At 33.7% G+C, this 27414-nt stretch overlaps 2 protein-coding genes, 1 long non-coding RNA gene and 1 pseudogene across 4 annotated transcripts; 2 read left to right on the plus strand and 2 right to left on the minus strand.

Annotated features, from left to right (window-relative positions):
* The first annotated feature begins 1115 nt into the window (after nucleotides 1-1115).
* On the plus strand, nucleotides 1116-1499 carry LOC125860296 (uncharacterized). Its single transcript, XR_007445842.1, has 2 exons — nucleotides 1116-1295; nucleotides 1326-1499. It is a non-coding gene; the product is annotated as an uncharacterized LOC125860296 (long non-coding RNA).
* Nucleotides 1258-3745, minus strand: LOC125860295 (40S ribosomal protein S13). Its single transcript, XM_049540222.1, has 5 exons — nucleotides 3600-3745; nucleotides 3430-3502; nucleotides 3206-3344; nucleotides 2920-3106; nucleotides 1258-1499 (listed from the first exon to the last, which is right to left on the minus strand). Exons 1-5 carry the CDS (start codon nucleotides 3620-3622, stop codon nucleotides 1466-1468), a joined length of 456 nt encoding a protein of 151 aa, XP_049396179.1. The 5' UTR covers nucleotides 3623-3745; the 3' UTR covers nucleotides 1258-1465.
* Nucleotides 3746-17694: 13949 nt separating this feature from the next.
* LOC125859225 (protein FAR1-RELATED SEQUENCE 5-like) lies at nucleotides 17695-18548 on the plus strand (annotated as a pseudogene).
* A 1362-nt stretch (nucleotides 18549-19910) lies between these two features.
* Nucleotides 19911-26563, minus strand: LOC125859874 (probable calcium-binding protein CML13). 2 transcript variants are annotated; one of them, XM_049539720.1, is made up of 2 exons: nucleotides 26019-26563; nucleotides 19911-20235 (listed from the first exon to the last, which is right to left on the minus strand). In XM_049539720.1, exon 1 carries the CDS (start codon nucleotides 26468-26470, stop codon nucleotides 26027-26029), a length of 444 nt encoding a protein of 147 aa, XP_049395677.1. In that variant the 5' UTR covers nucleotides 26471-26563; the 3' UTR covers nucleotides 19911-20235; nucleotides 26019-26026. The 2 variants fall into 2 exon arrangements, with proteins under 2 accessions (XP_049395677.1, XP_049395678.1); XM_049539721.1 differs by lacking the exon at nucleotides 19911-20235 and adding an exon at nucleotides 25588-25611 and having other exon boundaries at nucleotides 26019-26553.
* Between the last annotated feature and the right edge of the window lie 851 nt (nucleotides 26564-27414).

The following is a 27414-nucleotide window of genomic DNA, read 5'->3' on the forward strand; positions in this document are numbered from 1 at the left end:
CCATTCCCAGCTCAATCCCTACCAATGTTGTTCTGGACCTGCCCCATTCGCCCCTATCCCTTTATGATATTATACTGAGTAGTAAATAATGGGAAAAATTACTTGGATGAGTGCCTTTTAATAAATAATTACGAGTTTTAGCGATACTTTTTATTTATTACTATTTATAGCAATACTATGTTAAATCTGCAATGTATATTAAAAGTGAATTAAGTATGCAATATATATGTATTATAATTGTTTTAAAAAATATATTATGCTTGTTTGGTAAGAAGTTAACACATTGTATTATAAATGTATTAAAATGTGTGATAAATGTATTATCCATCAATAAAACTTGTATTTTATGTGAATAATAAATTGTTCTTTGCAATATGAATTAAAAGTGTATTATAAATGTATTAAAAGTGATCAAGTGAAAAAAAAAATGTTATTGCTATAAATGGTAAATATTTTTTATTTATAGTATATTTATGTAAGTTTCTCTAGATAATGTTGTTGTATATTTCTATTTCTTTCCTTTTCAAATATAACACATAATTTAAAGTGTAAATGTTGCATTATTAGGTATGCCAAAATGGCCTAAATACAGGTGACCGCATAGAAGTGATCTTGAATGGGGAATACAATAATTTTATAAACGATACAACGACCTTACCTCGTTATTTTATTTTGATAATTACGGTATTAAGGTTCAATACATCCAAACTTCAACTAATTTTATGAAGTATGTGTCGCCTCCCATTAACAATAGATATCAAACAACTCTGTATCCCCAAGGCTTGAACATAAGATGATTTTTCTCATAAGTTCTAGTCTTAGAAGACAAAATTATAGATATTTAAATCCGAAACTTCATGGCACTCACCTACTTCATTAACACGCCCTTAGGTGCTAAATTCTACATCATTATTATGCTGCTACTCTTCGGGGTAGTTTGGTGCGCACAATGAAGTGGACTATTCCAAGATTAAGCTTGGAATAAAATTTATTATGCATTTAGTTGAAGGTATAAATTAACATCAACCAAACACAAGCATAAATTTAATCCAAGCATAATCATGAAATAACTCGAGCTTAGTCAAAGGATTACAATCCCAAGAATATAATCACAGAATAACGACCCCTTTAGGTTTAAAAGTAGTACTTCACTGCCATGCACATAAAGTGAAGAGCATTAAACCATAATTTTCAGCAATCCAAATTACAGAGCAGCCAGACCAGTTGGATATTGGCTTTCATGTTACCACTATGAGCTTGAGAAACAAGTCATTCATTCGAATATCTAAATAAAAGTATCTATGCTTAACACTTGGTAAAAATAGGAGCAAATACTATCCAGAAAACTATCTTCCATTGAGTAGCATGATTAAATCAAACAAAATTGGATTTAGCAAACAATTCATGACACAAGAAAACTACATATTGCGATCAGCCAAAGCTACTCCAGCTCAAGTCTCTCACCCTATGCCACAAGTGTGCTGGCAGTGGTAGATTCGCTGCACATAAGAGGAAGTAAAAATAATCAGCAACCTTCAGTTATATAAGAATTGCTGCAAATGAATAAGATGGCATACACCTTGCTTTTTAAACCAGGAAAGTAGTAAAAACAACGGAAAAAGAAAAGGAAATTACAGCACATGTTGGTTTTAGAACCATGTAACTTGTAAGATTGTTTTAAACCAAGAACAATGCTCAAAACTCAAATGGATAATAATGGGCCATCCTTCTTTCTCCATTAAATATCAGGTTTTAGTTTGGGGCAAGGTTCAAACCCATAACATGCGCCTAATCCACACATAAACATGCTAAACTCTTACCAGTAGACCAAAGACCCAGGAACCGAACCACATAAGAAAATCACCAAAAACATTTAGAAAAGCAAACAAAGAACAGATTGAAGAATCAATGTCAACGGATTATATGCTGTGCGTCCCAGTACATAAGTATTCCACTATGAGCAAACCAGAGTACTATGGTAAGAAGTAAAACTTTGCTGTATTTAAAGAAAAACTATACCCAAACCTGGAAACAAACAACTTCTTCACCATTCAGAACTTTCCTTAAATAGTTTAGTAGTTTTCTTGGTGCATTTTCCAATAATATGCACCAAACACAATTTAGACATAAAATGATACCAAAGTTAAACTAGAAAAGAGAAACAAGGTGTCAAGGAACGGTGGGTTTGATTACAACTTTAAAGATCGCTATACACAAACCAGGAAATTTCATTTACAATGGAGCATATATCAAGAAGAGGGAAGCAAACAACAATAACAAGTTGACAACCATGTCTCGATCCCAAGCTAGTTGGAGGTTAGCACATGAATCCTCACAATTCATTTTGCTCAATTAAGACGGACATCACAATCAAAAACAGTATAAACCTATCACAGCCAATAATCCTAAATATTAGAAAGATTTCAGCCAACTTTTTAAATTGTAAGGAAATAAATCTTATGCCTAGCTCAATTACAAAAGCAAACTCATGATGCGGGGAGACACCGCAACAACCCATTCTTTAGCGTACACATAGACCATGGAGGCTAAGCATTGGGCAAATAAAGAAGAGGGGTGGGGGAGGGAAGAAGGTTAGGCTTAACGCTTCCCCAAAAGCTAACTCACGAGGTGATTAACTAATGACCACATGAGCAGGCAACAACTCATTCTCTGAACAAGTGTGGCTCACTTTAACATTAACAAACTACTAATTGCTGCCCATCTTTTGGGATCATCAGTTCACTTAAATCAAATAAGAAAACCTATGTTTAACAAAGTGAAACCAAACCACTCCGGCAATCTTAACGGAATCAACAATGCATACTATTTGCAGTGCACTAAATGCAACACAATACCACACTAAGTTATTCAAAGTAATGCAAAAAATTATAAACAAGATAGAGTAGCAAGTAAGCTTACTATTTCCAGACAGGTGGGAGCTTTTTTGTTTTCTTGTAATAGCGAGCAAGGCGATGGATCCTGCTCTCCACCAAAATCAAACGGAACTTGGAATCCTTATCCTTCCTGTTCCTCTCCAAATGCTTCCTGATGGCAACAGCCTTCTTAATCAGGTGGTACAAATCCTCTGGAATCTCAGGTGCAAGCCCTATCAATTAACCCACAAATTACTCATACATCTCAAACCAAATTCATTCAAATACTCATAAACCAAACCACATTCACATAAACAATGATAAAAACGTACCGTGTGCCTTGAGGATACGCAAGATCTTGCTACCAGTAACACTCTTTACTTGTGCAATTCCATGAGAGTCACGAAGAATCACACCAATCTGTGAAGGGGTCAATCCTTTCTTAGCGAACTTGCAAATGTTGTCCTCAACCTGAAATCAGAAAATCAAGCAAAACTTAATTAAAATTTCTAAAAACATCTATATAGTAGTAGATAATAAAGGTGGGATGATTTACATCTGGAGCGGAGATCTTGAGCCAACTAGGAGGAGTTCTCTTGTAAGGGAGAGCAGAAGCTGAAATACCCTTACTGAAACCACAAAAAACAGGGGAAACAGAAAATGTCAAATTGATGCTCAGAAAAATGAAAAAAAAAAAATGGAGACTCGAAAGAGAGAATAACGAACCCACGACTGTGCATGCGACCCATGATGGCGGAGTTAGGGTTGGCGACTGGTGGTCTGCAATGGAGGCTTACCTTGGGTTGTGCGGAAGGATTTTTCTGAACGCTGCTTCTCTTCTTTAATCTATGGCGTTTTACTAGGGTTTAGTATTACTACTTTGGGCCTTCAGAAGCCCAGTTTTCTGGGTTTACTGGGCTGGGGTTAACATAGTTTCCTATAGAAGGTGGGCCTATCTTCAGCCCATGTCGTGTAAATCTGTAAATCTTTTTGATCTTTTATGTAGTAGGCATTCATTCACACATAAGATTCAGGATCTCAATTTTATGTTTGAATTTGAAATTAGAGGTTTATTTCAACTTCAATTTCAGCTATCAAATTCTTCAAAAAGTAGGATTTTAAATTAAAAAATATTTTTTTAATATAAAATTTGATTCATAAGTGTATATTGTTTATATAAAGATTCATTATTTTAAATTTTGTAAAAAGAACTCATGCTCATGCTCAACGTGAAATATATTGTATTAAAAATTAATTAGTTATCTAGTGGATCTTTATAAAAAAAAAATGTATATTTGAAAGTTTATAATATAATATAAATTACCACATTGTTGTACATTCTAACTAAAATTACGATAGTGTGTCGAGGCCACATTGTCATACCGTATACCCAAATCACTGGTATCGTTTGACTAACAACACTTAAAACTATTTGTTGTTGAATTATACACCTAAGTAATTCAATATTCAAATTGGGAAGATTTGTGTTACATCAAAGGTCAAAATCATTGTTGATAGGTTCTACGCTGGATCGCCTTAATCTCTAGGCCACTAAAATCATCGTTTTCGCTCCATATTTTTTTGGGCGTCATTTTTAAAAAAAAAAATCTTATAAATGTTATTTTTTTAAAGAAAATTATATGTATTATGAGTGTTATGATTTCTAATAAGGAAATTGCATATGAAATGAATATAGAACTTGAATTTCGTAAAAAACAATTTGATGAAAATCACACAAACACAGATTTGTTTATTTTCCAAATGCACATATTGCTTATTGAATAATGTTAACCGCTCCTCTAATTGTTCCCTAAGCCGAAAGAAGTTTTTCAAAACTAAAATCGACTAAATCTTATTTAAGATCAACAATGTCTTAATAGAGATTGAATAGATTAGCTATATTATCAATTGAAAAAGAATTATTAAAACAAATCAATTATAAAACAGTAACTAATGATTTCACATCTAAAAAAGCTAGATTAATATATTTTAAATAAAAATATATGATAAAAAATATAAAATATTAGGGTTCCTTCCTTAAGTTTCGCTTTAGGCCTCCAATCTTATTGAATCGGCCTTGATTCTTCGCTTTGGATAAAGCGTTCAACTGTTGGATATATGTCAAGCATTGTTTATGTTGATGGGGTTGCTAAAAATCTCATAATGAAGAAAAACAATTATCATCCCAAATTCGAGTCTCACCATAAATTGAAAAATTCATTGATTGCAAATGACACTAGATATTCGAGTCCGGAGCCTAAAGGACAAAAAAATTTAACAAAAATTCCAAAAGGGCACAACAAAATTTTTTCTAACCAAAACGGAAAAATCGATACTAACACATCGATTTTGTTTGACGTTGTTAAATTTTATTTTTTTTTTAGAAAATTGCTGTTCGTGCAACGTTTTTTTTCGATTTTTTTTAATTTTCAAAATCGCTACTGTTGCAGCGTTATTCCTTTTTTTAAAAAAAAACAATCCCTGGCTTGGCAGCTTTTTGGTGGGAAATTTTTTTTTCTCCAACTAATCAACATCAAAATAACTAAAAATTTGTTGTGCCCTTTTGGATTTTTGTCAAACAGGTGAATGTTTGAACAATTAATAAAAAAAAAACAATTAGCAGGGAATTTCGCTAAGTGTCAGTGAACTAACAAAAAAAAATTTAATACGATCTTTTTTTTTAAAAATATTGACAGCGATATTTATAAAAAAAATTAAGAAATGATTTCTACCAATTGTTAGAGATTTTTTTTTATTTTTGTTTTTTAATAAAAAAGTTTCCACCAAAATCACTGCTAAGGCAGCGATTTTGTTTTTAAAAAAAGAAAAAAGTTTCACCAAAATCGTTGTCAAGGCAGCGTTTTCTAAAATGCAAAAAAAAATTTAGTCATTTTGATGTTGACTAGTTGATAGATATTTCAGAAAAAAAAATCAATTTTTTTTTCACCAAAAAGCTGTCAAGGCAGGGATTTTTTTAAAAAAAAAAGGAATAATGCTACAACAGTAGCGATTTTGTTGCTTCAATTTTGAAAATTAAAAAAAAAATGAAATCGCTGTATGGCATACAACGATTTTTATGAAAAAAAAAAATTCACAAAAGCACTACACGGGCAGCGATTTTCTAAAAAAAAAAAAAAGTTAACGGCGTCAAACAAAATCGATGTGTCAGTAGCGATTTTACCCTTTTGGTTAGAAAAAAATTGTTGTGCCCTTTTGAAATTTTTGTCAAATTTTTTGCCCTTTAGGCTTCGAACTCCTGAATATTCTTAAGTGATACCACTGAAAGTTCCAGATCACTTATGATTATTTTATTCCTAGCCTAACTTGGACAGAAAATGTGTTGAAATCTGCAATTTTTGTGGTTGATGTACAATGTACTGAAATGTGTAGCTCTTTTTTTTTGGCAGGCTATTAATAGTTATGACTGCATTATAAGAAAAGCCAAGGGTTGCTCAATCGGCCGAACCTACGTTGGATCAAGAGGGTTCATATGACCTACTTCATAAAAAAATTACACGATATATATAAGTATATTTGGTCTTCGAAAAAAATACGTATAACTAAATAAAAATTGGGCCCATTTAAACAAATGATAGCCTTTGGTCCAGTGGTAAATCGGGTACCGTTCTGTGAATGCCTAGTTTTTTAGTAATAATAAAATTATGCGGAAAAATAAACATATACTCCCTCCGTTTCACAAAGAATGACCTCCTTTCCTTTTTAGTCAGTTTCAAAGAAATGACCTCTTTCCTTTTTTGGTAACATTTTACTTTTTGCTTTCCACGTGGCATGTTTAAGACCACAAGATTAAGGGCAATTTTGTACACTTGACACAACTTTAATTTAGGACCACAAGATTCAAAAGTCTTCTTTAAATTCTTAAACTTCGTGCCAAGTCAAACCAGACCAATCTTTTTGAAACGGAGGGAGTACTAATTAATTAACTAATATAGCTATAGTATGAATCAATTACGGCTTGCAGCTTAATTTTAGCTTTAATTACGTCATTTGTCCTCTTTTATACATATACAAATACAAATTATACACATATATATACAATTATATGACATATATACAAATATAATTAACCTCTCTCCACTCTATGACCTTTCTCACTCGTCTCTCTCCTCTCCCAATCTCGCTTGCCTCTCTCCTCCCTCTCCCAATCTCTCTCACCAGATATATAAATACATATGTATATCAATTATATATGTACAATTATTTGACATATATACGTATACAGTTCACCTCTCTCCACTTTATGCCCTCTCTCGCTGGCCTCTCTCCTCTCTCTCCCAATCTCGCTCGCCTCTGTCCTCCCTCTCTCAATCTCGCTCGCCAGATATACAAATACATATGTATATTAGGTACATATATACAATTAATTATTTGACAGATATACATATACAATTTGACTCTATCCACTCTTTGCCCTCTCTCGCTCGCCTCTCTCCTCCCTCTTTCAATCTCGCTCGCCACTCTCATCCTTATAACATGTAGCTACGAATCGTAATTAGCAAATTATAGCTATGGAGTGCAATTAAACTATTTTATTAGTGGCTATATGTGAAAGTTCCCCTAAAATTATTATAAGCTTTTTTTAACAAATTAATATACTATATCTTTTAATTTATTTATCTTTTTTAGTTCATTTCGAAACATTAAAAAATGTTTCTGTCTTTTTTGTCAATTTTAAAATTTAACTTCCACATAATATGTTTAAGATCACAAGATTAAAAAATATTTTGGTATATCTTTAGTTTAAGACCATAGAAAAAATAAAGTTTTTTAATTAAAAAAGAAAGAATATAACTTTGCATCTCAAAAATAAAAAATAAAAAGTTAATTAAAAGTTAGGCTCCGATTTATTTTTGACTTCAAGGCACTAATTAGCTTGAGCCGTCAATGTTGGACAGTAAATGAAAAGAGTTCTCTTAAACGAAAGATAGAAAAATAAAGCAAAGAAACAAGATAGTATGTCAGAAAAATAAAATAAGAAAATAGTATAGGAGATATGCATTTAATATAAAAAGAGTTGGACAGTAAATTAAAAAAGTTCTCTTAAACACATACATAAATATAAAATTAGATCTCCGTAAATTTTACTTCAGCATCGCAAATTTACCGGGCATTTGGACTGTTAAATATCCGAGCCTTCTGACAGATAAGTTCTACCATTTTCGTGGGAGACATTTTCGTATGTATCTCACCCACATAATTGGAAAGTAGACGATAATGTAAGATCACTTGTTGCCATGCGATTAACAAAAATTAAGCAACGGTTAATAAGAGTTAAACAATAATGTTAAATGAAAGGAATTATATAAGAACGATTGTAATGGTATGCAACTAACCGAAAGTGTTCTAATCACAATCCTAAGACATATAAATTGATCAAGAAATTAATCTACTTCTTTAATATCCTCATAATCGAATTGAGGCAGCTCTTCTTTGAATTGTTTGACAACTGTTGGTTTGTTAGTATTTTAATATTAATATTTTATTATATTAATTTGCACCTTTGTCCGTTTGGCAGTATCTATACTTACTATGTGAGGTGAGCATGTAACATGCATTTTAGGAGTTACAATCCTCACTCATAATGTGACATTTCATCTACAGTCAGTTAGGCTTTATTGCCATTCTTCATTAGTGATAAATGTTGTAGAGAACGTTGGGAAGTTATGGTCTTTGTGCAGTATCTTCCTTTTGTCCGTTGAGTCTTTGCACGTTGGTGGCCTTTACTTGCCCATTTTACTTCACTCTTTATTCCCCATTATTCTTTGTAACATATGTAACTCCTAAGACCATTATCTTCACTATTTACTGTCACATTATCTCCCTATTCATTGCTAGGAAGACTTCTTGTAGTATAAATAGTGGTGGTCTTCATTTGGTTGGTACATACAAGAAAAATATAGAGTGAAAGAGTTAGTCAAAAAGAGAGTTCTTATTAGTTGAAGGGAGGTGTTCTTTTTGTGGAGCTTTGGACTCAACTCTTGTCCAGAATTGTTGAGTTATATTTTGTGATTAGGCTGTTGTATTCTAGAGGGGACAAGTCAAGAAGGACTACTGCTGGACCGGTGAAAACATTTGCTGCAGTGGGCTTGAATCTCCTTAAAGAGAGCGAGATATCCGCGCCTCAGCCTGAAGAGATTTATTTTCTTCATATTTATTTTCAATTGTAATCTTGTATTTTTGTTATCTTGTAAGTTTTCACTAACAACAACTCCCAAAGTTATCATATCAATGACATGATTGCGCCTCATCTTAATCGTTTTAATAATTTTGATAAATTTCCGTTCATCTTTTATATCTGGATGATATCGAATTTTTATTATAAAAAGAATCCAAATACAATTGACGTAATTGAAAGAGACAAAGCAACACAACAAACAAACAAACTATTAATCTTCAAGTGTTAGTAACACGAAGAGGAAAATGGAATACCTTTAAAACATTAGGCAAGTGTTAGTAATAGAAAGAGGAAAATTGAATACCTTTAGAACACTATACTTTGAAGACAATCCATAGGAAGATTTTCAAAATCAAGAATTCTACGAGCAAATCCAATGAGTAACTCTTTGTGAATAAATTGAGCAGAACTAACCAAATCTATTCTCAAAAATGGACTTATCCAATGCTCGCCATTTCTTCACCTCTACTGTCAATACCTCAACAAAGAGTTAATATCTTAAAATGTTACTGAACTATGAGAAATTATCTTGTAAAGTCACTAAACTTTATTTTGTATCGCTAAAATCACTCAACTTAACACTTTTATCTTCTAAAATCATTAAACTATTTTTGTCACCAAAATAAATCTGACATGGCAAAATAAAATATATTTTATGCCATGTACAAATAAATAAAATTATAAAATATATTTATTAATAAACCCACCCACCCCCAAGTTGTCTTCTTCGAAAACACTAAAACCCTATTTCTCTTGCTCAAATCTCCCGCTTCCTTCTTCTACTTCTTTCTCTATTTCTCCCAAAAGTTCTCTGTTACATGCCAATTAGTTCATTTCATTAATTCCAATTTGTTCTCCTGCAAATTGGATGGAAAAGCTTTGCAGTGGCATCAATCGTATATGAAGCAGAGACTGACCAGAGGATGGCCTAGCTGGGAGGATTACGTGAGGTGTTTGTATGCCAGATTTGGAACTGAGCTGTATGATGATCCTATGGGAGACTTCAAGGATCTCAGGCAAGTCAATTCTGTACAAGCTTATGTTGATATTTTTGATGAACTACTCACTAGAGTAGAACTTTCAGAAGACTATGTTGTTAGCTGTTTTGTGAGGGGTCTTAAACCAGAAATTGGCCTACCTGTTACGATGTTGGGACCTAGATCTCTAGCTAAAGCAGTTAGTTTAGCTAGAATGCAGGAACAAACACTTTTGGTTTAGCAACAAGTTTTTTCACAGCCTTATAATCCCAAAACTAATCCCAGATTTGACACCACTAATCCCAATTTTTCTTATGGATCTACCTACCAATCCAACAGAGTTCATCAGAATACCCAAAAAAATCCCTCTACCCTCTCTAACAACTCCAAGCCAAACCTAAAAAAATGTCAAAAATGTTAACACCTACTGAAATGGAAGAAAGGAGGAGCAAGGGCTTGTGTTTCAATTGTGATGAAAAGTATGTGTATGGGCATGTATGTAAGAAGAAGAGGCAATTGTTTTCTATGGAAGTAGAGGAAGACAATGCAGGTATTGTGGAATTAGAGCAAGAAGTCTTTGTAGACCCTGCTGAATTTTTGACTATGATAGGTCAAGGTTTAGAGACTGATGATCAGGGGGCTATTCTACCACATGTCTCAGTTTATGCTATGAATGGGTTGCATGATTTTAGGACTATGAGGGTTACAGTATCTGTTAAAGGCAAGGCTGTACAAGTCCTAATTGATACAGGAAGCACTCACAATTTTCTTGATCTAAATACTGCTAAGAGGTTGGGATGTCTTTTAACTGCTATATCCCCATTTCCTGTTTCTGTGGCTGATGGGAAAAAGATGCATTGCACTTATGTATGTAAGAAATTGATTTGGAAAATGCAAGGAGTATCATTTGATTCTGACATGCTCGTGCTACCTATTGGAGGATGTAATATGGTTCTTGGGGTTCAATGGCTGATTACTTTGGGGGACATAATGTGGAATTTCAAACAACTTAAGATGGAGTTCAGTATCATGGGTCACAAAGTGTCTTTGAGGGGTATCAAACCACCTGCGGCTAAGGTGGTTCAACAGAGTGGTATGGCTAAGTTGTTAGCTAAACCAGCAGAACTATGTATGATCTCTGTAGGTATGTATTTGGGAGAGGAATGCAGTGAGGAACCAGGTCGGTTGTTCTCTATTAGCAGCTGTGGTACAACAGGAAAGGACAGTACAGACATGCAAGAGTTGCTACATGATTTTTCTGACCTATTTGAGGTACCAACAGAACTACCACCCTCTAGGAATCATGATCACAAGATTGTATTGAAAGATGGCACATCTCCAATCAATATTAGACCTTACAGATATCCTGCAATTCAGAAGGATGAGATTGAGAAGCTGGTAAACGAGATGTTAGATTCAGGTGTCATAAGGCCTAGCACCAGTCCATATTCTTCACCTATAGTCATGGTAAAGAAGAAAGATGGTTCATGGAGAATGTGTGTCGATTACAGAGGATTGAATAATCATACAGTAAAAGATAAGTTTCCTATTCCCTTAATTGAAGAGTTATTAGATGAGCTACATGGTGCAAAGTATTTTTCCAAGTTGGATTTAAGATCCGGCTACCATCAGATTAGGATGTTTGAGCCTGACATTCTAAAAACTGCCTTTAGGACCCATCAAGGTCACTATGAATTCATGGTCATGCCTTTTGGCCTGACCAATGCTCCCTCTACATTTCAAAGCTTGATGAATCAGATCTTTCTTGCTCATCTCAGGCGATTTATCTTGGTATTCTTTGATGATATCCTTGTCTACAGCTCTAACTGGACTGATCACCTTTCTCACTTGAGAGAAGCTTTCAGCATACTTAGAGCAAATGTCTTATATGTGAAGCATAGCAAGTGTGCTTTTGGGGTCCAGCAGATTGACTATCTAGGTCATGTCATTTCTCAAGAAGGGGTTGCTATGGATGGGGACAAGGTAGAAACTGTGGTGCACTGGCCTCAACCTACTACTTTGAAGGGTTTGAGAGGATTTCTAGGACTTGCAGGATACTACAGGAGATTTATTCAAGGCTTTGGGATTATAGCAAGGCCTTTGAATGATTTGCTGAAAAAAGGGAACTTCAAATGGAATGAGGCTGCTTCTCAAGCTTTTGACCAACTAAAAATAGTTGTTACATCAGCACCTGTCTTAGCTTTACCAGATTTTCCCAAAGAATTCGTAGTAGAGACAGATGTATTTGGAGGAGGCATTGGTGTTGTTCTTGCACAGGGTCACAGACCTGTAGCTTTCTTCAGTCAAGGACTATCTGCAACAAATCAAGCCCTATCAGCTTATGAACGAGAATTGTTAGCACTGGTAGCTGCTGTTCAAAAGTGGAGGCCTTATCTTTTGGGAAGGCAATTTATTATAAAGACCGATCACCAACCCCTCAAATATTTGCTAGAACAACGAATTACCACTCCTAGCCAACAGAAATGGTTGGTTAAACTACTTGGTTATGACTATATAATTTCCTATAAGAAGGGCAAAGATAATATTGTTGCAGATACTCTCTCTAGAAGAGAGGAACCCATTCAGTTTTGTAGCATTTTTGGGGTCCAAGCTCAATTACTTGAAGATGTGAAGAATTCATGGTTGTAGGATCCTGTATTACAGAAGCTAATTACTTCCATACATACTACAGGTGCTCCTAAACCTTATTATCGGTATCATGCTGGTATTCTCAGTAGAAAGGGTAAGATGATGGTAGGTTCTGTGGCTGCAGTACGAAAAGATTTGATAGCACTGTACCATGATAGCTTTGGTGGGGGTCATTCTGGTATGACAGCTACCTTGCAAAGGCTTCGACAAGATTTTTATTGGAAGAAGATGAAGCAGGACGTTTATGCTTATGTTAGATGTTGTGATGTTTGTCATAGGTGTAAGGGTGAGAATGTTGCATACCCTGGCCTTCTTCAACCTCTTCCAATCCCTGACAAGGTATGGCAAGATATCTCTATGGATTTTATAGAAGGCCTTCCAAGGGTGGCTGGACATGAGGTGATTTTTGTGGTAGTTGACAGATTGAGTAAGGCAGCTCACTTTATGGCACTTAAACACCTTTATTCTGATGTGGATGTGGCTCAGTCTTTCATGAGTGGGGTGTTCAAACTCCATGGCATGCCAAAAACCATCGTTTCAGACAAAGATCCAATTTTTACAAGCAGATTTTGGAAGGAATTATTCAAACTACAGAAAGTCACATTGCTTGCTTCTTCTGCATACCATCCACAAACAGATGGACAGACTGAAGTTGTCAACAGATGCCTTGAGTGTTATCTGAGATGTATGACGTTTAAGAAGCCTAGGGAGTGGCCTCAGTGGTTGGCATTAGCTGAATGGTCGTACAATACCACATTCCACTCTGCTATTAACATGACCCCTTATTCTGTAGTTTATGGTCAATCACCCCCTCCTCTCTTACCTTATATGCCATTTGACTCCCAACTGGATTTGGTAGATAGGAGTCTACAAGCCAGAGAGGCCACTTTAAGATGCCTAAAAGCTCATTTGGCCAGAGCCCAGAGTAGAATGAAGTCTCATGCGGATAAAGGAAGAACTGACAGGTCCTATGTAGTTGGAGATTGGGTTTACATCAAGTTACATCCTTACAGACAGACCTCTCTTAAATCCCATGCTTTCCAAAAACTTTCAGCCAAGTTTTTTAGTCCTTTCCAAATCCTTGCAAAGGAGGATTGTCAAGAAGCACGGCAGACCTGCTACTCAATTGTTAATCAAGTGGTTCAATGCAGCATAAGAGGACAGCACTTGGGAAGATTTTCAGTCTTTCACTCAGCAGTTTCCACATTTTAATCCTTGAGGACAAGGATTAGTTGAAGGGGGGGAGTATTGTTACATGCCAATTAGTTCATTTCATTAATTCCAATTTGTATATGCTTGTATTTTAGCTAAGTGAAGCAGTCACGTGACTAAGCATGGGTGTGAAACTGAAACCATTAGGAAATGTTGTTAGAAGAGTTAGTTATAACTAACTCTCGGAAATAGTCCAGCTACATATAGTTGATCTTTCATTGTAATGGGTATCAATTTGGAGATCAATAAGAAAGTTCTCTCTTCTCTCTCTTCTATCAGTTTTCTCTTTCTTTGAAGGGAATCAAGCACAGCTGTTCAAGGGTAATTCAATACTTTTCCCTTTAGGCTTACTCATCTTAATTCGGTTTGTATCATTCTCATCTACATAAAGGCGTTGTAAAGTCTATAATGAATATATCCAGAGATAATTAGTCTTATAGTCTCTTATTTATAACAGGAATGGAATTCATATATAGAAAAACTGAAATGAAGATCCAAACCACAAAATGTACCCAAAATACTTCATTATAAACAAGATTTCAGCATGTATAACAAAGTATAGAAATGATTTTTGTAAATTTTTTGTGGTTATGTGAGACACCTATTATGACACAATATATTGTTTTTTTTTTTAACTAACAATGGTGCTCAATCACGGGAGTCAATATAGTCAATGCCATTGAAATTAACATTTTCCATGTTGATTAGATTTTTTTTTTTGATAAGAACGAAATTTTGATTGTCTGTAATAGTTCCAAAAAAAAAAGTTACAGATTTGATAGCAAAAACAGAATTTAAGAGGGGAAGACATAAAAATGAATAAATTTTATAATTTTGTTTATTTGTGGGGTCCATGATTACATGACATTAAAATAAATAAATTTAATTTATTTGTGGGGTTCATGATGACATGGCATAAAAATTAATTTAATTTGCCATGTCAAATTTGTTTTAATGATAAATTGTAGTTGAGTGATTTTAGAAGATAAAGGCATTAAGTTGAGTGATTTTAGTGATACAAAATAAACTTTAGTTACTTTACAATATAATTTCTCATAGTTCAGTGACCTTTTAAGATATTAACTCCCTCAACAAAGGCCACAGAGCTGGCTGAAGGAGGAAGCCACTAAAGCAATTGCTTTAGGCCCTTAAGTTGAAGGCCCCAAAATATTATTGTATGTGCTCTAAAATGTGATAAAAGTTACTCGAATACTAATTCAAATTTTATGTTCTTTTCATCTGTATTAAGTAATTTTTTTTAAATTTTTTTTTAGTCGGTATCATAACGAATAACATTTTATAAGAAATTGATTTTAAACTTCTTGTTTTAATCTTAATGAGATAATTTGTTGCTACAAAATTTCTTAATGAGATAATTTATTGCTACAAAATTTCTATAATTTATTTTAGATCACAAATTTTTTAAAAAATTATTCTTTTTTAAAAAAAATTATATATAAACTCAAATACCTTCACATGAATTAGTGAACAATAAACAGTATAATATCTCTCTCTCTCTATATATATAAAGATGAAATCTCTTGCTTTTCTTACTTGGGGAAGGGAGAATGAGAAGGGGATACAAAATGAGAATCGAATTCTCACCAATAAGGTGAAAGTTTAGATAGTCAATCAACTGAACTATTAAGATTTTTCGATGAAGTCTCTTTTATAGTTGATTATATCTTTTTTTTAAAATTCAAAATACAACAACATCAATGCAACAACATATCCGGTGAAATTTCACAAAGTGGGGTCTAGGGAGAGTAGAGTGTACATAGACTTTAATAACCATTAGTATATGTTTCTGATACAAATATCTATTGAGTTTAAGTTTTGTGCACTGTCGGTGTATGAAAAATCTACACCATCAGGTATTTTTAATGAGATTTAACCATAGTAACTTATTTTAATAAAATAACAATAATTATAAATAATAATAAAAAAGAATATCAACGAGCTGAGTCCTACTTGGATTCTAATCAAATTTATTTTCATAGCTAAATTATTTTCTTTCCAAACTTAATTACAATAATGGGGTTTACCGTAGGTTTTCCCTAGGATCATGTTTATGAAATTCTTCAAAGCCAAAAACTTCTGAATTTGCTAAGAAATAATTTTTAAAGCATCAGGCGATTTTGAAACTTGACAAGCTTCTTCTACTTAGTGGTGTGTCTTTATATAATTAGAACGAATTTCACATTATTTCTCGTTTACAGGCATAAAAAGGCCTCTTTTGATTTTTGAACATATCTTCATGAGCAAAAGAATTTCAATGTACTAAATATAAGTGAATATAGTCTCGTGAGAGGTGAATATTGTATCTTAAAGTGTCTTCATATTGTCCCCAATACTTTTGGTCTGCTCTTTAGAATGTTGGAAGGAATTTATTAATTGAACTTTCACTAATATTGAATATGTTTCATAATTAAAGTGTTGAATAGATATATGAGCAGATTCATTATTGTAAGCTATCTAACTTTTATATTTTGCAGGATTAATGGAAAAATCAAATATAGATGAGCAAAATATAGGAGCTGAAGTTCTATTGGAAGAAAGTGGCATGGATGGAATTGGACAAACTGCTTCTAATATAGGTGTGGAAAATTCAAAAGACCCATACATCAATAACGAGTTTCAGTCTCTGGATGAATCATTTAAGTTTTATCTTGCTTATGCTCATCATAGTGGTTTTAGTGTGCGTCGTGGTCGTATGACTAAATCAAGAAAAGATAAATCAATAATTGGTCAAGAGTTTGTTTGTTTAAAGTAAGAATTTCGTTCAAAGAAAAATTTAGAAAACAATAAACCACAAGATGAAACTAGCGAAGGATGCAAAACATTGTTATATATGTCGAAGAAAGGAGAAGATAAATGGGTTGTTTGTAGGCTTGTTACTGAGCACAATCATGAACCTGCATCTCCAAATAGTCAAAAGTTTTTGCGGTTAAGAAGAAAAAAAATTGAGGCCCAAAAAAATCTTCTTGATTTGCTTGATAACTCAGGAGTCCGTCCAAATAAAATAGCGTCAGTATTGATAAATCAAGTTGGGGGTGTTGATCGATTGAATTTAACAGCTCAAGATATTCAGAATTATTTACAAACGAGAAGACAAAAAAATCTCGAAAAAAGAGATGCACAATTAACGCTACAATATTTTCAAAGACGTCAATCCGAGAATACAAGTTTCTTTTATGCAATACAGATGGATGTAAATGGTCATTTAGCTAATAGTTTTTGGGTTGATGCTAGATCTAGGATAGCGTATTAAGAATTTCGGGAAAGTAGTTGTTTTTGATCATACATATCTGACAAATAAATATAAGATGCTTTTTGTTCCATTTACTAGAGTTAACAACCATCATCAATCTATTTTGTTTGGTTGTGCTCTACTTTGGGATGAAACTCAAGACACTTTCGAGTGGTTACTTCGTACTTGGAAAGAGGCAATGTTTGGAGTGACACATCATACAATCATAACATATCAAAATTTTGCCATAACAAATGCAGTTGCAACAATATTTCCTAACAGTAAACCTCACTTTTGTATATGACACATAACAAAAAAGATTCCAGAATATCTAAATCATGTGAACCATCAGTATAACGATTTTAGTAACAAGTTTAGTTGGTGTATTCATGGTACAACCACTCTGGAGGAGTTTGAAACGGTGTGGATCGAGATAATGAAAATGTATAATTTAGAAGAAAATAGTATGTTGCAGAGGATATATGAAATTCGTGAAAATGGATACCGGCGTATGAGCGTACCACTTTTTATGCAGGCATGTCGATAAATCAAAGAAGTGAGAGTATGAACAAATTTTTTAAAGATTATTTGAATTCTAGTACTCCAATGAGTGTATTTGTTGTGCAATATGATAAGGTTATTGACGCTAGATATGATAAAGTAAGGGAGAAGGATTACAAGACAAAACATTCTCGACCTATCTTGAAAACTTTGTATCCTATGAAAGATGAAGCAGCGAAGGAATATACAAGAAAAATGTTTCAGATTTTTCAAGAAGAACTAATTCAGTCTAAAAAATTTATCACTGAAAAGATTGAGGTTAAGGATGGAGCAAACATCTATAAAGTCCATCAGCTTCAAAGACAAAGGTCGGCATATATAGTTAGTCTGGATCTGCCATTGAAAAAAGTTGTTTGCTCATGTCACAAGTTCGAGTTCATGGGAATTCTATGTAGACATGTACTAATGGTATTTATATAAAAAAAAAGATTCACTCGCTTTCGATGTATTATTTATTAGATCGATGGAGAAGAAACACAGTCAAAGAAAAAGCTAATGACCCTCCAAATGTAATACAAACTTTGAAACCTTCTACTTTGTGGTTTAATAACATTATGATGCATTCTATTGGGCTATCGGAACGAGCTACAAAGTCTGAAAAACATTATCAATTTACGCATCAAAGATTATTGCAATTGTGTGGAGAACTTGATGAACTTCTTTATGAATCTGAGGAAGATTGTGTATCAAGTGGTCAAGTTAGTGAGAAAGATCAGAAAATAAACTCATGTGAACAAAGTCAAGATGTTACTTTACTTGACCCTCTGGTAGCAACAAATAAAGGGCGTCCGAGATCTTTGAGGATGAGACGTTCTCTAGAAGTTGCTTAGAAGACCAAAAAAAAAAAATCTTCTCCAAAAATAAAAAAAGTTTCTATAGTAGCTGGTTCAACAAGAGCAATTTGATCTTATTGGCTTGCTTATTCAACTCGTTTGAGTAAACCCCGTCTTCACTTCGTCCCTCTTCCCTTTCATCCATTACCGTTAGCGCAATAGGCTACTCGATTTGCCATCTCGGCTCAAAAGTCTAAATAGGGGGTGAAAAATTCCCCATCTCATTGGGGGCGAAAAACGAATCGACATCTCGATGTGATACCGCCCTTTCGATTTCTCAAAAGCAAAAAAGGTAAACAAGAAGTATAAAAGTTAAGAGAAAGGGAACAAGGTAATTTCACTTTACATAATGCATATTATTTCTACTGGGATTACTTTTGTAATAACTTCTAAAATTTCATATGTAGTTCAAATTTTGATGATTCAGAATTTTATCAAGAATATGTTGAGAATCCTGGTTGTGCATTATGTCACCTCATTTACGATAAAGAACTGTTCTTTCTTTAATCATGTCGTTTATATATTTTTACATGCTAAGATGCGTGTTGATGAATTATTATTCTCTTTTCAGGATCTGATGAAGGCGGCTTCAAGTCCATTCCAACAACATCGTCCTAGTTAGTGAATAAAAAGACAGAAGATTTGGAGCTTTGAGAATACGAAGAAATGAGGAAGAAATAGTTCTTTAGTTTAAATTTATTAGTTTTTCTCTGTTTTTTAATCTTGAATAGTCTTTTCATAGTTTATTTTGATGTGTTTATGGTGTAAAGGCAGTATTAGTATTGGACATAATCAACAGGTAAGCATGTTGATCAATGAACTATATATTAGGTGACATGCAAAAAATTCTACGTACTCGTAATACTTTGTGTACACAAAAATAGAAAAAAATTATGTTTAAGTATTTTATAATAGATCATGCAATATTGAGAAAATTATATTAAGGAAAAATGTTACCATAAAAAAACACACTGTATTAGAAGAAAAGATTGATCAAAAAGTACAATATTTGCCATCATTCAATATAGCTCGAATCTCTGCGTTTATGTTCTACAATATTGCAAAAACCTTAATTATTTCTATTATTCAGATATTGGTTAAGAATCTTTCATAAAGCTTTATGAAGTCATTTATGACCACTTGAAGAACAAATAAATTACCTTCGTGCGAACCCCTAAACCAAAATAAATGTGAAGTTCTCAATAGTCTATGTAAACGGTAATTTAACAAATTGTTTTTTTTTTTTTGAAAATTCACCACAGGAAAAAGTGACAAACATCCATCATATTTGCATTCTATTTTGTCGCAAATAAAACGTTGCAAAGTTAACATGAGTAAACACAAGAACATTTTGAATCAACATTTCAAAGATCCCATTAGGATAAATGAAAAGCAGAAGCACTGAAAAGATGAGTTTTAAGTTACATGGCGTCTAAACTATACACCAAGGAAGAAGCAACTGTACTTTGAGGTGCTACATGATTTTAGGATGCCAAATACCACATACAGGATAACACCTGAATCACAAATTGTTCAATGACAGTAAACAAAAGAAAAAACACCGAAATCAATCCTATGAAATTGCAAATTAGATGCACTAGAACATGCCAAAATGAAAGACCAAGCTACAAATACTCGCAAAGTCAGCTTTCTTGTTTTCATCCAACGAATATTACAAGATCACCTGCGTGTGGAAATTCAAAAAAACAAGAAAATTAGTATTTAAGTAAATTTCTATCAGAATAAAAAACTCTGTGCTGAGGACAGTATTGAAATGCAAAATAATAGCCATGAAATTAGACACAAGTTTTATCCATGTTTATGACGTCTTATTTGGCTGCCACTTAAAACTTCCTTTCAGCAAGTAATTTAGAAGCTTGAACAAGTCATGTAGAAGAGCTTTTAGCACGGGCATCTTGACAATTCAACTAATCTAACATCTCCCGCTAGAACAAATATCAGATAATTCTACCACCAAGCCAACTAGAAATAAATTGTCCAACGCTCTTTTGCCTCTGCTAAAATTTGAATCCTGGTCTCCCATAGTTTTCACTCCACTTCAATTTTTATGCACAAAACTATTCAAATCCCCACCAAAACCGATATCAGACAACTTTACCACCAAACCTTTGGCAACTAGAAATAAATAATCTGATACTCTTTAGTCTCTACTAGTATTTGAACCCTACATTCTCATGACTGTCATCCAATCAACTTTTATGCACAAACTTGCATGGTCGGAGAAGGAGGAGGTAGAGTCGTCCTCGAAGGAGGAGAAAAGGGAATTACCTAGTGTCGTAAACTCGTAATAATTGGGGTAGTCGATAGTAATAGGAGGAGGACAAATTATTCAAGCTCAAAAGTCAAAACCTTAACCTAATTGAAGGGCAGTGACATTAACATTGTCAGAACCTTGTCCATAGTTAATGTAGTATTGGAGGGAAAAGGCCAACCTAAAGGATGTAACCATTTCTTACCATAGTAGTAGGAGGAGGAGGAGAAAGTAAAAAAGGAAAAAGAAGGGAAATAAACAAAACCCATTTTTAATTTCCAACTTCAACCTATTCAAGCCCTAAACCTTCACCTAATTGAACGGTAGTGATATTAACATGGTCGGAACCTTGTCTATGGGAGTTAACCTAGTATTGGAGGGGATAATGCAAACCTAAAAGATGTATTCATTTCTTATAGTTGTAGGAGGAGGAGAAATTATTCAAGCTCTAAACCTTAAATCTAATTGAAGGGTTGTCACATTAACACAATCAGAATCTTCTCTATTGGAGTTAACCTAGTGTTGGAGGGGAAAAGGCCAACCTAAAGATGTAATCATTTCCCATCATGGTCGTACTACATAAAAGGGAAAATATCAAATCTTGAGGGTTCCCAAACAATCAACAAGATTTGACAATATAAATATATGGCATAGATTAACAAAACCATGCAACTTAACTTCTCACTTCAATTCCAAATAAGCAAAGGGATCTACTCCTTTCCTATTGGGTATATTTTTCATGTTTTATCCGTATAAGGATGAGCTTGGAAATAGACATTGATACCCATCCAATTTCTCCTCACCAAGCACAATAAGCAATTTGGTAGCACCATTTTCTCTATCATGATTAATGTACCTAGCCGTATGACCTATACTACTGTGGATGATTGTGTGGGTGGGGGGGATTAAATAATACACAGATAACTATGACTCTATGAGACTTATATACAAAGCATGGAGCATGCAAGCCCTCCAGAAACCTCTATCCTTGTTTAGAGAATATCCTTAGAAGTTGTAGAATTTGTGTTTTCTCAGGCGATGATTGATAACCCTTAGCCAAATGCTCCTCCAACTGATTAAAAACTTGACCACCTTAGGAAAGGTGATGGATACAGGGAAAACAAATTACTTCACTTGGAATTGGTATTCTTCCCCTTCCTATCTATGTTAGGGGTCGTTTGGTACAAACATTGATAACGCAGGGATTATATTTTGTCAAGTGTTAGGTTCATTGCTTCCCACTTAATCTTGTGTTTGATTTAAAACTCTACAAAAAATTTCTTTCCTATTATACCCTTATGTTATTATGAAATTGTTTATTTCATATACTTGAATCAAGGTAGATAACCGCCGGATAATATTATTATTTTTTGTAGGATTTTCTTTTAACTAGTTAAGTTAAATGTATATACATATATTTGAGGTATGATATACCACTAAGGAGATCCTTGATGGCATGGTGTATTTCTAATTTTTTGTTGGTCAAATATATCTTAAACTTAACATAGATTTAAGACTACTTATATTGTTCAATAGCTAAAGCTTATTAAAAAAATAGTTCAAGTGGTTAGTCGACAAACTATATTGAATAAAAAAAAAAGAAGAAAAAAAATATTAGTGAAATCATTAAATTACATTAAATGAATAAAGATTGCAAATTTAGGAAAATTACAAAACTATCCCTTTATTCATTTTCCTAAATTTCTTTTGTAATTTGATTTTCTTTTTATTTATATTGATATAATTATAAATGTTCTTTTTAATTCTCCAAATTCGTTTAGTGTAGTTTAATGATTTCACTAATATTTTTTTCTCCTTTTTTTAATTCAATATAGTTCGTTGACTAACCACTTGAACTATTTTTTTTTAATAAGCTTTAGCTATTGAACAATATAAACAATATAAGTTTAAGATATATTTGACCAACAAAAATTAGAAATACACCATGTCATGAAGGATCTCCTTAGTGGTACATCATATATATATATATATATATATGACTTAACTAGTTAAATGAAATAGAAAATCCTACCAAAAAAAATAATATTATCTGGTGGTTATCTACCTTGACTCAATTACATGAAATAAACAATCTCATAATAACACAATGATATAATAGGAAAGAATTTTTTTGTAGAGTTTTAAATCAAACACAAGATTAAGTGGGAAGCAATGAACCAAACACTTGACAAAAAATAATCCCTACAAAATAAAGTAACCAAACAATGTATTAGATAGACTAAATTTTAATCCATGGACTATTCTATTTAATACCGCCTACCAAACAAGTCCTTATAGTTTTTATGGACCAAGGGCGATACATTAAAATCAACCCCAAACCAATAAAGTTACCAGCATTAGCCATTTTCGAGGAACAAGCCTTACACAATTGAAGACACTGGTACCAGAGGGCAAGAAAATGTTGTCGATGTCACTAAAACCTCCGTCATTCTATTTGAGACGGAAGGAAAGATATTTATACTTGGCTTGAATTTATAAGCACTTACTGCCCCTGATTATCCTCTCATCACACCACCAGTGGAGGAGCATGAGTTCATTATAGGCAGACTTTCAAGTAAGGTGCATAGTGGGGAGCCAAAAACAAAAGCTAACTAGATAGGCAAGTTGAGTCATGTTGTTCCCTTATATCCACATACAACAAAGACAGTTTGCAGTGGTTTTAAGGAGAACATTGATCTGGCTCGCATAAAAAGGTTGCATAAGTTGAAGGACCACCATGCAACCCATTGAATGAAGCCTCATGGACTGTCTCCCTCCTCTTTACAAGTTACCTTTTAACAGGACTAAATTAATTAAGGTGTTTGGGAACAGAGTAAGGCAAGAGTGGAGAGATAAATAACAGCATTATCTTTTGTATTTTAGATTGACAAGTACTCTATTTTCACAAGTTTGACCAGGTATTTCAAGCAAATCTCCGCTTTAATGTAATGAACCCTCAGAAACTCTACTTTGTTAATTACTGACAGAGAAGGAATATAGGATTATGACATAACAGCAACTTTTACATCAGCAATGTATTATGCCAAAATAAAATGAATAAATTCTACACTAATAAAACCAACAAAATCTGGTTGCCAAAGAAGAAAATTAGAATGAAACAGACGGGACATCTGCCTCCACAATCAATCCCTATTCCCTACTGAGAATGGAAAACTTTCTATATAACTTTCACCTCATGACACACAGTATCTAGACATGAAGCATCTATCGATTAGGAAGTGGGGATATCCTATCAATTTCCAAAGTTTTCTTCGACTGCAACCTGAACTGACTTCAACTTACTTTATAGAGCTCTTTTTGATAGACGGTATGTATGAATAGGACAAATTTTAAAGAGGTCTTTCATAAATGCAAACTGTACATAGTTAAGTTCTAATTTGGATGTATAACAGATGAATCAGTAAAAATTTATAAGGAAGTCATTAAGAAGAATTTAATTGGTGAATTTGCTGCAAAGGAATTGCTTTTGATTTGTCAGATATGAAAGCAAGTTTTGTAGATGCGGAGGTTTAAACTCATGCTTCCAATTACAGATGCACGAGTTGTCACTGAGTTATAACACAAAAAGTTTCCTTTTTCCATTTACAAGCAAAACATGAAAACTGTTTGACCCAACATGCAGGTTTCTCAACATATCTCTGGCCAAACCACACTAGGGGGTGGGGATATTTGTCAATGAAGAGCTCAAAGTTTTCTGTAATCAATACATAATTAGAAAATGGAAAATATTTTCAACGTGTTCCTTAGTAGTTGATGCTAGTTGTCAAGATAATGAACAAAATTTGTGAACAAAGAGGACTTTGTTACGCCAAATACAGAAATGTTTTTTCATAAATATTCAAAAAGGAAATATAGCTAGCGTATTAGTGCACAATTGCCTTTCGTAAAATACAGGTTGCTCCTACAGACAAGAAACCAGTTCGTCAACCTTTGCTACTCTGAACCCATATATGACCAGAATCACCATGCTTTATTTCAACTCACCATCATCTCCCTCCGGCCTCCGCCAGCTCTCACAAAACAGCACTGGACGATGGCTGTTGCTACAGTTTCAGAACCCCTATTCACTGGAAATAGGCCACTGATGCTGTCCCTCTCCCAGGACACCTCTTAGTGTTTATTTTCTTACAGAAGTTACCTCTAGAACATCAAAAACACAAAACAGTTTAAAATGACCTTCCCCAAAACACTCCTTAGAACTCACGATATAATGGTACAGCTGTACAAGCCTACAGAACATATCCCGTTGAAGTAAGCTCATGACCTTCCTTAAATACCTCTTGCAAAATACTTCATTTTGGCAGCAATATTTTAATCCCAATTGAACTAGGACTATATCTTAAAAGTAACTTACAACTTGAACAAACAACAAAGTGTATAAAATCTGACGAATATGAAAGCCCTAAATAACTCATGAATGTGGCAGATGAATACAAAGCCAAGAACTGATATTGCTAAGGCAATGACGAGAAGTCTCTTAAGCAGAACAATGAGTAACACCATTCCCCCACATCAGCCAAAGCTCTTCCCTTTCACTTTCAACTTTCAAGAATGGCAAAACTGAACAAAACAAACGCAAAAACTTCTAACGACATCCTGGGAATTCCATCTATCTTGTTGTCCAGTAGGGTATTGAACACATGTATCACCATAACTTTCTCCACTACTAGTTTAGCCAATAGATTTCAACATTTCTCTCTACTTAAATAAATGTCAACAGTACTAGTCTACGCCCATGAATTTCAGTCATAAGCAAAAAAGTAGATTCTGGCACAAACAAAAAAATGCCATTATTCAACAATTGAATCTGCTCTCAAAAGCAAAGGCATTTCAAAGTAACGCCTTTTTAGTTCTCCCAGGCAACTTTATAAATCAAACATGCAGTTTAATGAACGCGTTGTAACATTGATTTTACATGGAATACATGTGAGTAAAACATTTCCTGCCAAAAATATCTGAAATTTGCAAACGCTATCCTTCTCTGACAAAAACGCGTATATCATATTATTTGCAAATTGCATAGCCTCAATAGCAAAGATATCAGCGCAGACAAAAAAATGAGTCAACACAAATCATTACACATGATTAAAACATTTCCTAGCAAAAAAGCCCTTGAATTTGCAAAAAACAAATCTTCTTAAAGAATTGAAATTGTAAACGGTATGAGTACTCACAGGAGAAATCACTTGGCAACCATCCTGGCAATGAATTCCTCGTACTTAATCTTTCCATCTGATCCAACATCAACTTCTCGGATCCACTCATCAAACTCCGAAGCCTCAAGCTTCTCACCTATACTGGTGAGGATATGCTTAAGATCCGCAACAACAACATAACCGGTAGAATCCTTATCGAGGACCTTAAAGGCATCACGGAGCTGGCGATCAAAGGGCTCAGGCTTGAGGTGTTTGGACATAAGCTCAAGGAAACGGTTGAAATCAAAAGGCGCATTGAGTTTCTCCTCGGCGATTATGGATTTGAGTTGAGCTTGGGTCGGGTTGCCGCCGAGTGAACGCATAAGGATACCTAGCTCCGATGGGGCGATCTTACCGTCACCGTCGGTATCGAAGAGAGTGAAGGCCTCCTTCATGGAGGATATTTGATCGTTGCTCAGATCTTTCCCCATTTGCTCCGATGATTTCTCTCTCTAGCTGCTTTCTCGTTCAGCCGTGAAATTTCTCTCTCTGTAGATTTTGGGATTCAATTTTTTGGTTAAAATGAAGCTGGAGGGGAGTTTCACCATTTTCAAGATGCATTCGGGTTTTTTTGTTTGGCCCGTGTGTTAATGTCAGCCCATCTCAAAACTAGGCCCAGATAGAAGGCCCGTTGGGAATATAGCATAAGTTGAAATGTTGAATTTAAATGACATAATAAAATATCGAAATATCGTAAGACATCGTATTGATAAATTATAGAGTATATTTTTATGTTTTTCTTATAAATAAATATTTGTGAATTGTGATTATAAACTTTCAAATAACTATAAATTTATAAAGATCCAGTAGTTAACAATAGTAGTAACTAGTTATGACTCTTTCACATAATGTGAACAATCTCTTCACGTCGAACATTTTCTTTTTTTTGCAAAATTTAAAATTATGAGCTTTTTTTTTACTATAAAATATAAACTTATTGATCAAATTTTACATTTAAAAAAATAGAAATCATGACATAAAATCCCAAATTATATTTCTTAGAGAATTTAAAATCGTGATCTCAAATCACATATTTAAACGTTTATTTGAAATCTCAAGCATATATCTAAACGCAAGCTTTAACAAGTACTTAACTTGAAGGGCTAAGTCAGCCTGAGTGGGTCTAGGAAAATTGATTCCATATTGCAAAGCCCATCTCTTTTGTGCTAAATTGATACAAATTGCATTGTTTTACAAGAACCCATCCGAACAGAAGAAGGGGCAAAAATTAAGTAAAATTACATAAATTTCATAGTGTTAAGAGCTAATTACATCTTGTTTTTATTTTTTTTCTAAATTAATAGGATCTTGGATATATCAGGAAACTCACGGATACATAGTTCACGGATTGCGAATGATACATTACTTAATTGGA

This window comes from Solanum stenotomum, chromosome 3 (assembly GCF_019186545.1).
Source record: "Solanum stenotomum isolate F172 chromosome 3, ASM1918654v1, whole genome shotgun sequence".
NCBI lineage: Eukaryota > Viridiplantae > Streptophyta > Magnoliopsida > Solanales > Solanaceae > Solanum > Solanum stenotomum.

Excerpts from the sequence above, each read along its gene's own strand:
- LOC125860295 (XM_049540222.1), bottom strand. The coding sequence starts at position 3,622 with ATGGGTCGCATGCACAGTCGTGG. Across the intron at positions 3,503-3,599 it reads GGTCGCATGCACAGTCGTGG|TAAGGGTATTTCAGCTTCTG; the intron begins GTTCGTTATTCT and ends TTGTGGTTTCAG. Across the intron at positions 1,500-2,919 it reads CTCCCACCTGTCTGGAAATA|CGAATCTACCACTGCCAGCA; the intron begins GTAAGCTTACTT and ends TCTTATGTGCAG.
- LOC125859874 (XM_049539720.1), bottom strand. The coding sequence starts at position 26,470 with ATGGGGAAAGATCTGAGCAACGATCAAATATCCTCCATGAAGGAGGCC.